This window comes from Myotis brandtii, unplaced genomic scaffold (genome assembly GCF_000412655.1).
Source record: "Myotis brandtii unplaced genomic scaffold, ASM41265v1 scaffold399, whole genome shotgun sequence".
NCBI classification, from domain to species: Eukaryota; Metazoa; Chordata; class Mammalia; order Chiroptera; family Vespertilionidae; genus Myotis; species Myotis brandtii.
Window position 1 is genome coordinate 4,335,013 of NW_005365325.1, and position 17,944 is coordinate 4,352,956.

A 17,944-nucleotide genomic window follows, 5' to 3' on the forward strand; every position below is an offset into this window, starting at 1 on the left:
GGGCAATCAAGCCTCCTGCTTGCTCCAGCTCCATGGCTGCTGGCCAGCCGCCATCTTGGTTGGGTTAATTTGCATATAGTCGCTCTGATTGGCTGGTGGGCGTGGCTTGGGCGTAGGGAAGGTATGGTCAATTAGCATCTTTATCTTTTATTAGTGTAGACTAAAGGCTCGGTGCACGAAATTTGTGGATGCATAGGGTCCCTAGGCCTGGCTGATGATAAGGGCCAATCAGGGCCTTCCTTCCCCAGCTGCCAGGGCCTTCCTTCATTTCGTGCCGCCCCCTGGTGGTCAGTGCACATCATTGAGAGCAATTGAACTCCTGGTGAGTCAAACTCCCAAGGGGACAATTTGCAGATTAGCCTTGTATTATATAGGATGAGCAAGTTGATAGTATACATTTAACTACCTTGGCTATCTGGTTGCTGCTCACTTCTGCTTTATTGTTTTCTATTGTCCTATTTGTACCCCATGCTCCAGATATAGAGCATTATTTTCTGTGCCTTGTACACATTGCTTTTTTATGCACCTCTTTCCTTAATTATCACCTATTGTGCTGCCCACTGGAATACACAGCTCTCTTCCCTGCAGGTTCATTCCTACTCATACTTCAGATCTTCTCTCAGGCTTCTTCCCTGGTGAAAGCTTTCTTAACTCTTGAGAGGATGGTTCAGTTGTCCTGCTACTCTGATTCCAGACTGTTTTGTCCATGTCCCCCTTGAGTTTTAACCACACCCTGTTCTCCTTGACTGTTTACTTCTCTGATCATTTCATCAGGCCATGGGCCTTGGACAATAGTGGCTATTCATTCACTTGCCATTACCATTCACCAAGCATTTCAAAGTACGCACTACATGCCATCTGTGAGGTACCAGGGGTCCATTTGTGATCAAGCTCCGTGACTGTATCTATAGGAAAATTAGTCTCTGGGCTCATTATTTCCTGCTGTTCTTCCCCCTTCATGTCTTGCATTGTATACTTATTGGCTAGCATTTGGTTTGGTTCTTTGATTGCCTTCTGCCCTCTTTCATTCTGCATCCTCTATTCATGAAGCCTGGAGCACACATCCCCATGTTAGCTAGCACAACAGCCACTGCTTTACCTTCTTTTAGGAGTTACTATCTCAGGGCAGCCTACTGACTGGGTCATATCCACAAATTGTACTACCACTCCCTGTGCTCCTCATATTATACCAGATCGTATAAATAAGAAATGAGAGAGATACCTCCAAATCTGACATTAATCCTAAAACCTTATATAGCTTTACCAAAATGATTGTGTACCTAAATATAACTTTTTTTATGAAAATAAGCTACTTCAACCAAGCACAATAGAGGAGATAATAAATAAAGGAAGAGACTATAAAAGATTATGAAGCCAGAAATTATAGGGAAATGTGATAGAGGGTGTCATGTATTATTAATAAAAATAACGTATTATTTTTTCAGGGTATGTTTTTGTGCAATTTGTCAGCATTGAAAAAAGTGTAATTGTAGTAAATTACTTTTTTCACTAAAAATAAATGCTTCCTTTCTTACCAACTATTGCATATATAATGTAATATTATTATTAATTTTAAGAGGCCACACTAATTCTATAAGCTTCTGGTTCTACAAATCCTGGACTATTCCTTATTCTCCAGCCAGAAATTCCATTTGAATTTTCTCTGAGACATTTATGGATTCTATCTTTTTCTGGCACTTAGTCATTCTTGAATAAAGTTGAATTATGCTAGTTCAGTGCTTACAACATGAAAAAAATGTTGTTACACAGAATGAAGAAGGGTTTTTAAGTAAAGAATCTTTGCTTGACATGACCTCAGTAGTCAGCAATTACAAAATGGCTATTTTAAAATTTTGCCATCAAGACAACATGCCTTTTTTCATTAAATTTTATTGGGTTAACATTAGTATACATGATATAGGTTACATGTGTGGATTACAAATTTATAAAATCTGTATATAGGACCATGTTTCCACCACCCAGAGTCAAATCTCCTGTCACCTCATATTAGGATCCCCTTCCCCCACCACCCACCTCCCTCGGGCAACCACCACACTGCTGTTTGTGTACATAAGTTTCAGTTTAATATTCTACATATGAGTTAAATCATATAGTTCTTAGCTTTCTCTGTTTGACTTATTTCACTTTGCATAATGTTCTCAAGGTCCATCCATGTTGTTGTAAATGACGCTATTTTATCCTTCCTTATGGCCATGTAGTACTCCATTGAGTATATATACCACATCTTCTTTATCCAATCCTCTATCGTTGAGGATTGAGTTGGCTGTTTCCAACTCTTGGCCACCGTGAATAATGCTGCAATGAACATAGGGGTGCATAAATCTTTGCATATAAATGATTTTGAATTTTTTGGAGGTATATACCCGGGAGTGGGATTGTTGGGTCGTATGGTAGCTCTATTTTTAATTTTTTGAGGAATAACCAGACTGCTTTCCATAGTGGTTGTACCACAACCTTTCCAACACTTGATGTTGCTTGTCTTGTTGATAATAGCCACTCTAACTGGTTTAAGGTGGTATCTCATTGTAGTTTTAATTTGCATTTCCCTGATTGCCAGTGAGGTTGAACATCTTTCATATATCTATTTGCTGTTTGTATGTCTTCTTGAGAGAGGTGTATTTTCAGGTCCTCTGCTCACTTTTTGATTGGATTGTTTATTTGTTTGGTGTTGAGTTTTATGAGTTATTTATATATTTTGGAAATTAAGCCTTTGTCGGAGCTACTGTTTGCAAATATCATCTCCCGTCTAGTTGGCTGTCTGTTTTCTTTTGTTGGCTGTTTCTTTTGCTGTGCAAAAGCTCTTCAGTTTGATATAGTCCCATTCATTTATTTTTGCCTTTACCTCCCTTGCCTATGGCATCAAGTCCATAAAATGTTCTCTACCACCCAGGTCCATAAGTTTGGTACCTGTATTTTGTTCTATGTGACTTATGTCTTATGTCTCGGGTCTTATGTCTAAGTCTTTGATCCATTTTGAATTAATTTTTGTACTAGTACACGGGGACAAACTGCAATCCAGTTTCATGCGTATGCCTGTGGCTTTCCAGTTTTCCCAGCACCATTTATTGAAGAGACTACCTTTACTCCAATGTGCATTTCTGGCTCCTTTGTCGAAAATTATCTGTCCATCTATGTGTGGTTTTATAGCTGGGATCTCTATTCTGGTCCATTGATCTGTGTATCTGTTTCTCTGCCAACAGCATGCCTTTTTAATGCTCATACCAAAAACACAACCCAAAACAACAGCAGTGAGTGGCTTTAAACTATAAGCAAATGAATAGAGGCGTTGGCACCCCAGGTGTCCTGGCTCTGGGTATCTGTTAGGATCCATAGGTGAGTTGCTACCTTTAGTGTTTCACTTTCCTCAGCCACTCAAACTAACAAACTATTTAGCATTATTCTGTCTTGAGGAAAGCGTTCATGAAAAAAAAGCTAAGAGATTCCAAAATAAACAGAGCTTTGTTTATTTTGCCATAATAAAAACAAGATATGACTTCCTTTTGCACTGCTGGTTATTGCAGATTTCTGCTCAAATAAAACAAATACCAAGTGCAAAAATGGAATGATTAAGCAGGCTCAGATAACAATAACACTTGAATATAATTCTTTGAAGTTCTACCCAAGTTTCTAAACTCATATTTAAAGTTTTCCATCTAAGCATATCTTTTCCCCATTGGTTTAACCATGTCCTGGAAAAGAATGTTTTATTTTTTTCTATTTTATTTTATTTTATTATTATTTTTAATTTTGTTTTATTGCTTAAAGTATTACAAAGAGTATTACATATGTCTCCTTTTTTCCCCCCTTGACCTTCCCCCAGCAGCAAACGACAAGTGCTGGAGAGGATGCGGAGAAAAGGGAACACTCGTGCACTGCTGGTGGGAATGCAGACTGGTGCAGCCACTATGGAAGACAGTATGGAGTTTCCTCAAAAAGTTAAAAATGGAACTCCCATTTGACCCAGTGATCCCACTTCTAGGAATATATCCCAAGAAACCAGAAACACCAATCAGAAAGGATATATGCATCCCTATGTTCATAGCAGCACAATTTACCATAGCTAAGATTTGGAAACAGCCTAAGTGCCCATCAGCAGATGAATGGATTAGAAAACTGTGGTACATCTACACAATGGAATACTATGCTGCTGTAAAAAAGAAGGAATTCTTACCATTTGCAACAGCATGGATGAAACTTGAAAAGAATGTTTTAGATGTGCAGTGCTGCATTCTCAACCAGGGACATCTGGCAATGCCTACCAACACTGTAGCTGCCAAAACTGGTGGTGGTGATGGTGGTGGTAGTGGGTTCTACTGGCATCATTGAGGCCAGGGATGCTCTTAAATATTCTACAATGATATCTTGCAGCAAATAATTTTCTGAGCAAAAATATCAACAGTACCAAGACAGAAACACTGATGTAGCAGATGGCAAACACACAAGCTGAAATGTAATGTGACAAGTTTTCAAATGATGACTGTGACTGTCACTTTGCAGGACACCAGCTCTCCCCTCATCTTTCCAGCTTAGTTTTCAAATAAAAACTATGTATGTGCCATGGTCTGGGGTTAAGGGTGTACATATCTTTTTCTTTTGAAAAAATTAATAGTTTGGAGGTTTCTTCACTTCTAGTTCTCTTAGGAGCTTTGCACACTTAGTTACTTTGGAAAAAAAAAGAATGCTGTCCTTTGAGGAAGTTCCTATCAGCATAGCTGTTTGACAAAAGCAAATTTGCAGTGAGCTGAACCCTGATATGAAGCAGCCCCGAGGGACTTAAAGGGTCAGGAGGTCTGACTGAACATAGATAATTGCTAGGGAAAAAGTGAGAGAACAAGAAGAGCCCTGGGAGGGTGAGTGTCACACAGTAGTTGAAATTGTTGTTGGTTAAACAAAAGTAGGAAGTAGCATGGGAAAATATAGTAGAGAAAAATTCAAAAGATTGTACATTTAAAACAGAAAGTAGAAAGGGGGTGGGGATAAGTAGAAGAGGGTAAAGGGGGGATAAATGGTGACAGAAGGAAACTAGACTTTGGGTAGTGAACACACAATACCATATACCAATGATGTATTATAAATTGTACACTTGAAACCTATGTAACTTTATTGATCAATGTCACCCCAATAAATTCAAAAAAATAAAAAAAAACTAAAATGTAAAAAACAACAACAAAGAAAGTCGAGAAAAAGCAATCAGTCAAGGGTTCTAAATGTGTCCAAGAGAAGGTCATCTCATTAATACTACTAGGCACACCCAATCTATTCCTCCGGGCAGCATTTGGAATTGGCTGTAACAGCCAGTCTTGGTCAGATGTGTTTGGCATAATGTACCAGAACCGCTCTTCCTTAATAAACTGTAATCCTGTTAATGTGTATCATATAAATAAAGTTCAAAAATGGTAAGGTTATTGAAAGGGTGAGTTCCTTATAGGATAGGATAGCTGAAGCATACATCCTTGGCTGCTCACAATTCAATAATTAACATACTGGTCACAAAAGAGATGACCTTCTCCACTTAACATTTTCATCCATTCATGGACACAGACTTCCCCAACTCCAGTCATTTAGACAAGGACATAAACACACACACACACACACACACACACACACACACACAACACCCTAGTAATGATTAAGGATTTTTTTTAAAAAAGTCAAAATGTTTAAAGCAAAGTAACAAATATCTAGAGATAATTTGAGTATAAATTTGCATGTATATTTCAAATACTTTTATATCATGTGCTATGTCCCAAGTTTTTGTTCTAATCACTTAACAAATATTAGCAAATTTGACTTTACATCATACCTATGACTAGGTACAACCATTATTCCTATACAAAAGAGGAAACTGCGACACAAGAAGCTAGTTAAAGCTTGTCCAAGGTCAATTAGCTGGTAAAGGGCGGACATGGGATTCCAACCAGGATGTCTGAATTCAGGGTCTATGATAGTACTATGACTTCCTAATCTTTACTTTGAGGCCCATCTAACTCCCATAGGAAGCATATCATCTGGAAGATGCTATTTTTACCTCAATCCGTTGGCAGGACCCATAGGAATTCAGACTCCTGAAAATTCAGACTGAGAGAGAAGGAGGGGAAGAGGATCTTTAAATACTCTGTCCTACCTCCAAGCACTACTTCCACGTTTTCATTGCCCGTCTATAACAGCTAAAGGACTGCAGGTAAAAACTAAGGAGATCTGAATATAGTATGGAATTTAGTAAATAAAAACATATCAATATCGGTTTATCAATTATTAACTGTACAAATGCACCACACTAATGCAAAATGTTAATAATCGTGAAAACCAGGTGTGGTGTCTATGGGAACTCTCTGTATTATTTCTTGAATTGTTCTCCAAACCTACATCGGTTCCAAAATGTTTATTTTAAAATGTTGAGAAGGAAAAGGAAAAATAAATTGAGTAAAGGAGGGAATATGAAGAGAAATCAAAATATTCTACCAGTGTGGCTCCAAATTTACCTGCATATTCCAAATAATGTTAGTTAATGGTGATGCCATCTATGTTGTGATTATTACTAGGTTGTGATTATTTTACTAAAACAATTATCCTTCATTGTAAGACCAAAGAAAATATCTGTTCTTCTTCTGGAACTATCAATCAACAGCACTGCTCAGCTCACATCACTAACCTGTTTAACCACTCTTGGTAGCTTGTTTTCTCTGAGAGAATAAAAACTAACCTGCTTGTTCTGACATTTTTTTTAATTGGTCCTGGAATAAGGCTGAATAAAAGTCCAACTGAAGACACTAGGATAGAAGGAAAAACAAAGCCAAAACAAATAATAAATCCTTCATTCTCAGCCGGGGTATAATAGTTTTAGATGTTCTCAAAAGTGAATTGTCATATTCACTCTTGACCTATCATTTCAATATAATTACAGTTTGGTGTGCATGAAAATAAGAAAAAAAACATTTTAAAAACTGATTCAATGAGCTATCTAGTCAATGTAATATTTTTACAACATAGAAAAGAAAATGTGAAAACTAAAACGTTGGCAAGCATGGGCTGTGGGCACATGGTGGTATATATGTGACTTTTGGTGACATTCTGATTCAAGGAGAATTTATCTGCTTTAGAAAATATTTCTGCAATGTTGTTTTATGAAATCTTTAAAGACCTGAGATACGTGGCTTATGAATGCCAACCACTAATTCTCAAAAATTAACAAATAAATGAAGGCAAAGGTATATATTAAATGAAGGTTTAAAATATTTTTGGGGTGGTGTTAGTCTAGAACAGTGATGGCGAACCTACGACATGCGTGTCAGAGGTGACACGCGAACTCATTTTTTTGGTTGATTTTTCTTTGTTAAATGGCTTTTAGATATATAAAATAAATATCAAAAATGTAAGTCTTTATTTTACTATGGTTGCAAATATCAAAAAATTTCTATATGTGACATGGCACCAGAGTTAAGTTAGGGTTTTTCAAAATGCTGACACGCCGAGCTCAAAAGGTTCGCCATCACTGGTCTAGAAAGTCTCATAGATGAGTATGTTTTGAATCATGTATTAATTCAGTAAATTGGTTCATGCTTCTGTTGTATACAAGAAATGAAATGGCTCCTACTTAATTAAACAAAACACCATGATGAAGAGCCACTCCTGGTCCCTAGGAATCATAATACTTAGCACTTTGCTTTCCCCCTTTTTGTGATTACTAAAACATATAACATGTGTAATCATTTGTTTACTAGCCATTTTCCATAGTTCCCTAGTTCTTCCTTTGGCTAAACCACATCGCATCTTTAATGATCAATAATCTGTCAGTTCAAAAGTTCACACAGAGCACAACGTTTTGCTCCAAATCCCAAAAAAGTAACACCATGTGGCACAGAATGTTCTAAATAAGTGTTATAACACAAGTTACAGAAATCTACAATGTGAGAAATACAGAGAAGTAAACATGTCATTGTGTTATATGATAAAGATTTTAATAGACTGACCAGCTACCAAGCTGTGTCACAAAAAGCTTCCCAGAGGAATACTTGGGAGAGATTTTGAGAAAAAGGAGTTTTCCAAGGAAAGAGGCAGAGGGGAAACATATTTTTACAGTACCAAAATATAAATAGCTACATCAATCCTGATATAATCTTTTTTAAGAAAACAAAATCAACTTAATTGGACTAAGCTCTGGGTTCAGTATAGCTTCAGTTAGAGCCTGATTAGTAATTAAACATTATAGTAGCATCTATCTCTTGGCTCTGCTTCCTCTGGGTTTTCTCTGTCATTAGGCTGCACAGACATTCCTGACAACACCAGGCTCTCTCCTCATCCTTTCCCCAAGCCCAGAAGGTAAGCCCAGCATTCCTAACTGAAGTCCTAAAGTCCATTCTGATTGGACAATCTTAGTCTTCCTTTTAAAACAGTAAGATACTCTATGGTCAGATGAACTCACAGAATATGTTTTTATCTACTAACATCATGATTAGAATGGGCAAAGGAAGCTTTTCTTTTCTTTTCTTTTCTTTGTAAGAGAACATTTATTGGGTATAAAAAGTAATGGCTAGAAGAAATGGGCTTATCAAACAAGTTCTAGAGGTAAAGAAAGGACCCTTGGAACATGGGAGTGGGGAAGCTAATGGTAACATGCCTGGAGTAGGGGGGAAAGGGAGAAGAGAAAGGGAGAGGCAGGGGCATGCTCCCAAAAGGGAGAGCACACTGGGTCCTCTGTCCTGAGGGTTTTAAGGGTGAAGATTTTAGGGGAGGTCCCAGGGGAAGATCAATAGAACATTCAGCAATTTTCTATGTGTGTCCTTTCAGGGTTGTAGTCTCCACTGATTGGCTGGCTGGCACCAGGGAAGGAGGGCACTATTCTATGCAGATGGTCCTGACGTCAGCAGTGGCTGGTTTTATTGCTTATCTGGGCCTGAAGCTGAAATACAACTGAGGTACAAATGTTATCTCTAGGGAGGAAAGGTCAAGGGGTCCAAACTGCATGACCAGAATATGCTAGGGAAGGAAAAGTCAGCCTGGGAGCTAGGTCCTACCCTATGATTAATTGTCCATTGTTAGGCACCTAGGGCTTTACACCCTGGTATCTGGCCCGCTGTCCTTGCTGTGCTCATGTTTGTCTAACTGCCTACAGCATCCCCCCTTCAAGGATCTTGGCTCTGAAATCTTTCCAAGAAAATGAGTGCAGGGTCTCTTCTATAGCTGCTTCATGATGAAAGGGGACAATGTATTTCTTCAGAGTCAAGAGATCCTTGCTCTCTGTCAGAGGGACGATGAAGCCTGGGCATGGAAGGAGGTTGTGATGTGTCTAGAGGTGGTATTCCCCGAGTACTAGTAGGACTTGTAACCTGGTGGAGAAAACTGTGTTATAAACCTTACAAGTAGTATTATGGGGGAGTCAATTTACATTTCCAGAAGAGATCCTCTTGTCCTCATTATAGATAGGAGGCTTTGCAAAAGCTAGAACAACAATAATGACAACAAATGGTCCAGTGGAAGGAAAAGTGTTTTAGTTTTCCCTAATTCCAAGCCAAAGGATGAAAGAAATGTGAAACATTAATCTTATTAACCAAGACTTTGTCTGGAATGTCATATCTGAGAGAGACATGCCTGGACTCAGAATGTCTCTCAAAAGCTTTAAGGAATGAAGACTGACTTTGAAGCCAATAAGAGCCCCTTGAAGAAAGCCTGGTACCTTGCTTGGTTATGTAGTTCATGGCAGTCTTTCTAGGTAAGGAATGAGGGTTGCTTTCTTCAGAGATGGCAAGAAAGGAACCTCAAGACATTTTGGGAACCTCAAGAACGTGAGGAATTCACCCAGTCTATAGATATTAAAGGTTTTTTAAAAGAAACTTGGCTAACAGTTTTCATAAAGAAGGGGGAAATGTATATTGCTGTAATTGTTATCACCACACTGCCAAGATATGTATTTAGTTCTAAAACCATTTATTGAAAAGAAAAATCAGTTTCCTCATATAAGAAAGGTTTGCCCCCAAGTTAACCCGAAAATAGAGAAACACAGGAAATCATTAATATCAGCAACTCTAGAGCTACAGATTCTCAGTGAGGAAGAATCTTTGGCCCAGTTCCCAAACAGATGGTTAAATATGACATCTTAGTGATTATGTAAGTATACATTTTTGCCTAGGTCCCATCCTTGCATGAAAAAAAAAGGAACATGAAGGACCCTCATGGATTCCACCCTGAAATAGATCTGAATCAGATAGGCTAGGCCAGTCTGAGGGCACTGGGGGAGTTTCTGTAAACAGCCTAAGATTAGCCACTTCCTCCTCCTCCTCCTCTTATAAATTAAATAAAAACGTCTCTTTAGTGGGAGGAAGAGAAAATCTCAGGGACACATTAACCTTTTATATGAGGCTTAGTTTTCATATTTAGCTAGAAAAAAATAAAGAGTCAGGAACCTTCAGAGCAGAGGTTAAGGCCAGAGTTTGTTTGACTTCTGTGAGTTAAGAATGATTATTTAGCTGTGGGCCAAGCCTGATGTTACCAGGTCTTGACTAGAAAAAAAAAGAAAGAAAAGAAAAAAAAGAGCAAATCTAAAATGGAGCTCATATAAATAGCAAGGTGTCTATCAATCATATTGGTCAATGCTATTAATTTAGTATTTGAGGTTTACTTTTCTACCTGTACTTTACTTACTTTATATCACCCTACAACATGGATCTCCCACTCTAGCCCAGCAGGTCTTTTCTTGTCACTATTATACCAAAAACTGGAAATTTATCACCACATCTACCATTTAACTCTTCCTGTTGTAAGTAATAGAAGGGTCAAATAAACTGACAACCAAATAAGCAATCTATTGGCCCAATAACTGAAATACTTGGAAGAAAGGCTGATTTTAGCCACAGATTAAATTAGGGGCATAGAATATATCTTCAAAGAGTAGGAAAGGGGTTAATGCCATAAAACAAATCCAGAATAGTCATACTGAAGCAAGAGGTATGTATGCAGGGGTGGCAAAAAATAAACTAGCAAACACATGCATACAGAGGCACACAAATGAATACTTTATGATATCATGTCCTGTGGTCAATCTATAATACTCAGGAATTCCCTTCTCCTGGCAAAAAATAAACTAGCAAACACATGCATACATAGGCACACAATGAATACTTTATGGTATCATGTTCTGTGGTCAATCTATAATACTCAGGAATTCCCTTCTCCTTTCTCTTAAAAAGTCTACAGCCCTTTAAAATGTCTTTCCTTTTCCATTCTCTTTGGGACATATTGATTAGTTTTCTGAAAGTCTAGAACACATATTCTTTCTCATTTATTTTTTTCCTTTGCCATACACTATATTGAATGGTTGTCTCATTTTTCCCTTGAGTGATCAGTCCCAACTTACAAGCAGTTGTGTGTGCTGTCATAGTTAAATTCTGAAGTCCACTGCATGGAAGATAGAAAACCTTTCCCATAAGAAATGATACAATACGCGGTTTTAGTTTTCCAGGATAGCTTGGCAAGATTTAATTAATTCATCATGTGACTGAGGTATGATATTGAATTTCTAGGTTGACTTTCCAGAGCAAAGCTAAATCCCTTACCATTCTTTAACATCTACCACTTATATAGGAGAGGGAAGAACACTGCTTCCACCTCTTGCCTCATTGGACCTGGGCGGTGGACAGAGGTCCTGATTTCCAATCATTTGTGATGGCTCCCATATTCTCATGAGGGTCTTCAGCAATACAGATGCTGGAATTAAGCTCCAAAAGGTGGGCTTGAGGAAGATGGCATGGGGCAGAGGATACAGAATGGAATGTGATATCTGTGGGGTATAAGCAGTATAGTGTGGATGAGAATTAAAATGGTGACCAAGTCAGGATCCGGAAGGGTGAACATTAGAGAGAAACAGTAGGGAAAGAATAACACAAATAAAGAGATATTATGACATAGGAATATAGAATATAAGCTCTAGAAGAGACTCATCTCTAACATAACTTTCAGGAAACTAAGACTAAACTGACACGAGTATCCATACAATCACTATATTGCAAAACCTCCACGTAGGCTCTCCTTTTATTCTTGGTTACCTTCTTTTTTCTAACTATTGGCTATTGAATATCCTAATACTGACCATATCCAGGGTAAGTTGAGAACATGAGCCTAAGACAAGGGATGGACTAACTACTGTTGGACACTCATGGATGAAAACGAGGTGAGGGATGACAGTGATGTCTGGAATGTCGGGGAGAATAGGGTTGTTACTAGCCCAGGCAGTACACACCTGTACACACACACATTAATGAGTACACTGTATACTCAGTAAGTATTAATTTAAAGAGTGACATCATTAATACTAAGAGTAGATACCATGTTATAGTCTCCTTTTAATTAATTCCTATTCTTGTACAATGTCTTACATTTTAGTAGATCTCACAGTATGTATATTGTTGACCCATGTATAATAAAGTTTATACACTAAAACTTCCACTAATTCCACTTATTCTCCTCACCATTTTTTGGTAATAAATGGTAACTTATTTTATGGAACTACTAAAACTACTTTTAAAAAAATTCATTTTTTAAAGAATCCCTATAATATATGGGAGTTAGATTGTTAAGAATTATTTTGACTTTTAAGGCAAAACAAGCTGAAAAAAAAACTAAGCTCTCTGTGGTTATATGTGTGTTCATCAGATATTAGGAAATATGTGGTATTTGTATGTAGAAGTCGGTCTGAAACCCACTCTGATGGCTTTGCTACAGAATTCAGCACTTCTTTAAATACTTTTGCTTTGCGACTTGTGCTATAGAATTAACCAGTTCTTTAAATACTTTTGCTTTGGGACTTGTCTCCATTGTGGCCTTGGAAATGGAGCCTGAAACTTAAATGACTGAAACCAAATGTTCAGTGGAAAGGAAAAACTATGAAACTGAATCATGCTTGCCTACTGTGGAATCTGATACAAATTCTAAAGAAAACATGTACAGGATAGATAAAGAAGAAATATAAGTTCTTCAGTTTTAATGGAAAATAAACCAACAAATGATAAGACCAGGATTCTTATATTACTAAATATATTTAGGCCAATACTCCAAGATCTTTGTCTTTTTTGGAATTTATCATAAATCACTTTCAAGGGAGTTTGGTCTAAAAGTCATGTAGTTGTAAGAATTGGGACTCTCACAGTGATATGTGCATTTGGAAAACACTTTTGGTTTTCAGATTCATTATCTCCTATCTTCATAGCAACACATATTTGGGTTGAGAAGCCAATGGGAGTAATGTATATAGGCAGACCACTAGAAATTAGATATGGGGAGATATCTCCTATATATTAAGTATCTATTCTAAATCCATTCCCTGAAAAAGGCATTTTTTCAGATGTTTCTCAATCTCATATTCAACTCTGCAAAGTGGATATCCTACTAAAAATAGACAGATAAGTATTAAGTAAATTGCACAAGTTCTAAAAATCTACCATGTGTCTGAGCCATAGCTAGAACTATCCTATGATTAAGCCCATGCCATGTTTCTTATCATGATAACCCCTGGGAGCAAGAAGGCTCCTTAGGGCCCGACAATGTAAGATATAGAAAATTATAGATTAACCTCTATATCTAATTATTTACATGATCTTAGACAAGCTACATAGGCTTCTTGACCTCACTCTCATATTCTTCAGAAGAATCTAGCTCTTGCCATCTATAATTTCAATTTAGTCAAGTTAATTTAGATAATTCATGATTGTCACTGATACATCTGCCTCCTTATTTAATGCACTATTCAAAATTCAGAGTAAGTATCTCATTTCTGAAGCTTTGATTACCCGTTTAAAGATGAACACATGGAAGACTTTCCATTACCTACTTTTATGTGAGATGGGAAGAAAACCATTTGCAACAGCATGGATGAAACTGGAGAGCATTATGCTAAGCAAAATAAGCCAGTCAGAGAAAGATAAATATCACATGATCTCACTCATTTGTGGAATATAATGACCAACATAAACTTTTGAACAAAAACAGATCCAGAGACAGAGAAGCATCAATCAGACCATCAAACCTCAGAGGGAAGGTAGGGGAGGGTGGGGGTAAGGGGGAGAGATCAACCAAAGGACTTATATGCTAGCACATAGGCCTAACCAATGGACACAGACAACAGGGGGGTGAGGGCATGAGTGGGGGGGGATGGGGGGTAATGTGGGGATAAGGACACATATGTAATAACTTAATTAAAAAAATAAAAAATAGAAAAGTTTAATTCCAAGCACTCAAAAACGATCAAGTTTTCCTTGTCCAACTCCAAAAGTAAAATTCCCAACTGCTTCTGAAAACCTGATATTCTGAGATGACTGTTTCATGATGTCATTGCTTAAAACTAACACAGTCTCGCTGCATCCAAGACAAATCACTGATCTTATCAAAAGCACTGAACACCCACTGCCATCATATATACTTCATATATGCAGGGTTTGACTAATTTCACGGTGTGTACCTGTACCTATTTTCTCCCACTTTTAAAAAATATTGGATTTAAAGTGAGGTTGATTAACTACAAGAGAATCTTGAATCTACTGTACTTTAAAAGAAAAATATTTGTAAGCTACAGTAAAGTACATGTTCTATGATTGACTATAAATTATGGGTAGCATACCTGATTCCATACTTTAGATGAAAACCCATCCACTACTTAAAAGAGAGCTCCTTGTCAATTGCTTCCCAGAAGGAACTTTATGAATAAAGACTGTGGCTCTATTTCATTATGCCAACCTGAGAATCTCATAAATATTTCACCACAAGTCTTGATTCTTTTTGTATAAAGTATTGGATAAGCCAAGGTATCAATGTCTATTCCAAAAAACAAAAACAAAAAAAACAGTAATTTTTTTTCATCTGCTTTCAGGAAGATATTATACCCAGAAACCTTTAAAATATCTATATAGGTGTATCTACCTCTATCTCTATCTCTATGCAATTTAGTGAATTGCATTAGGTATTATGCAGTAATGCAATGACCACTTAGCAATATTTCCATCAGCACTCCTTTGTATGTTATCAGAAAGGCCACTTTTTAATTCATGATTTCAATTATGTACTCAATGTCTAATAGAATATTTTCATCAGGCTTTTAAAGAAATGATAGTTGTTTTAACTTTTCATTTCTGCCAAGGCAGTCAAAGTATGCATATTATATAAACCTAGATTGCTCTTCTTGAGGCAGAATGAGTTGAAGGCCGCTAGGCAGAGCCATTAAGAGATCAGAGTTATATTAAAAAATTCCATAAAGGAAGTAAAGGTTTCTATCAACTGGTCCATCTTTGTAAAGTCATATCAGGAATAAGAAATCAAGCTCCTTTCTGTTCACAAAGTACATTATTGGTCCTTTGAAGAATAAAAGAGAGTACAATACATCTCTTATTCTGTGGGAGTTTATTTTCTATTTGATAAATTTACAATGAAATCTACACCTAATATCTAACAGCTAAAAGACTTAACTGTAAGATCAAATGCTGAAAATGAACATTTTATATTAATGTAAGTGCCACAGAAATGGGCACTCTTGGCATCCAAATACAGAGAATAGTAGAAGTTTTATATGAAGGATGAGAAGGAAGACTTTTTAGTAGGGTTTGACTGAAACCTGTAAAATTTTATTAACCAATGTCACCCAATAAATTCAATTAAAAAAGAAAAAATATTCAAATAAATAGAAGCTTTTGAATCTGCATTCACCTGAAGGTAATACATAAATATAAAAAATAGGAAAATACTCTATGAAGTATACAAATAGATCAATAAACACTATACAAAAGACTACTGAAATAAGCTATAGCTTATTATAGGTTATTATCATCAAAAATTATCTGAGCCCTGGCCAGTTTGCTCAGTTAGTTGGAGCATCCTTCCACACACCAAAAGGTTTCAAGTTCATTCTGGGTCAGGGCATACCTAGGTTGCAGGCTCAATCCCAAGAGGGCCTAGTATTGGAGGCAACAAATCCAAGTTTATCTTAACATTGATTTTTCTCTCTCTCTCCCTTCATCCTTCCCTCCCTCATATTCTCCCTCATACCGCCCCCTCTCTCCCTGCCACCCTCTCTTCTCCTCTCTAAAATTAATAAAAACATATTCTCGGGTGAGGATTAAAAAGATATCTGAAGAGAATGTCATAATGGGAAGATCATTGTACAAAGCCCTTGTCAATGAACCTATCATGACCATTGACAAAAAAAATGATTTTCAAACTTTTCTGCATATGTACATAGCAAGAAGGACTTTTAAAATCTAGATTTCTTGATTATATATATTAAAGGACTGGAATGGGAACCTGAATCTTCATGTATTGCAAGCATCCTGTTGAGTTTAATGCAAGTGCTTCAAGGGCTATACTTTGGCTTTTGGGATCTACCTTGCTAAAAATCTCTAATCTTCCTGCTCATATGTTCCTGAATAAGATTGGCAGGATGAGCTATTTCAATCATATAACATGGAGACCTTTTTCTTACAATTGAAAGAAAATATACAAAAGGATGTGATACCTCCTGTTTATAGAACCGCCCATATTGTAAAATAAGCCATATACTACAAAATAATCTACAAACAACAAATCAGAAAAACTTCATTTCAAACATTTAAAAAAATGTGTGCCAAATTCTCTTAGAAGAATTCTGTGGTTGCAAAATAGAATTGATTATTTCTACAAGTACTTTTCATTGGACAAAGATTCACATCTAGTAACATCCAGAGCTATAAAGTTTTGCTAACTTTCACATTCATATCACATGGCCTTTTTTTAAAATGAGAAGAGATACACAATTAAATCATAATGGAATTTTCTTTTTGAACAATATTTAACATACTTATTTATTACACAGAATTATTCTACACAGCACAATTAATTCATTATCTACATATCATAGCTGTTCATTATAAACAAAACCCGCACAATTTTTTGACAACTGCAAACTATTAGTGTATATCATTATTTACCAAAATTGCAGAACAAGAAAGAAAACTGAAATTTTGGATAATAAGTAACACCTGTACATATCAAAATAGAAATTCTACCCATTGAATTCTATCAATGCTGTCAGATATAGAATCTAAGTCAAGTCATAAAATTACATAACCAAAATGAATAGTCTCTTGTTCTTAACGAGAAGGTAAAAAACACATTATCTTTCATTTAATTATGTAAAATGAAACATAAATAGAAGAGTTGAATGGAAGACGGCAGAACTTTTTCTGCAGTTTATGAATAAAATTCCCAATTTCATCAGTCATTCCAAACACAACTAAACCTTGAAAATCTTGAGCATTAAAAAAAAACAGTATCAACTTCACTATAAATATTTTTCTGAGTTCACTGAATTTGTTTTCTGACATTTCACTCTATTGGCAAAACCCTCTGTTCTTTTTGTGAAAAATTAGTTATATATTTTTTGAGGAAAAATAAAATAAACTAAAATTAGCATCAGCTACTAGTATACCATCAAAAAGCGACATCAAGATTTCTTTTCTACATTTCTGACATTAAAGAAGTAAGTTAAGATACTAAAAAATATCAATCTAAAGTTTAGCTTACCAGCAGGGACAGAATTGGAGTGCTGAAGTTCCAATTGACTAGAATCACCAGAGAGTTCAGTCAAAGAGGTTAAAGTAAAATCTGAGTTTGAAGCATGCTCATGTCTGAAGCCTTCAGAAGAAAGATAATCCAGTTCAAACTTCACAGTTGACATTGCAAAATTCATTGAGAGCTATGTAAATCAAAGTTCACACTACTGAAATCTAAAAAATCATAGGAGAGAGAAGTATCACTATGTTAGAATCAGTAATATAACTCCAGGCAGGCTTTGCAGTAATTATTTTCACTTGGACTTCTAAAAAGAGATAAAACAGGCAGAGCTGGTTCTCAGAAGTTTTCTGTACTCACGCCTCTCACAGGCAACTCACTTCAATAGGATGGATGAATT

General features: G+C 36.5%; 1 protein-coding gene across 1 annotated transcript in view; it reads right to left on the reverse strand.

The window, feature by feature from the left end:
• The window catches only part of ANO3 (anoctamin 3), a 285,060-nt gene extending 267,317 nt beyond the window's left edge, over window positions 1–17,743 (reverse strand). Inside the window, exon 1 of the mRNA XM_014545226.1 lies at window positions 17,557–17,743. Within this exon, the coding sequence (XP_014400712.1) occupies window positions 17,557–17,722 (166 nt within the window). The 5' untranslated portion in view covers window positions 17,723–17,743. The remainder of the gene's footprint in view (window positions 1–17,556) is intronic.
• Window positions 17,744–17,944: the final 201 nt, after the last annotated feature.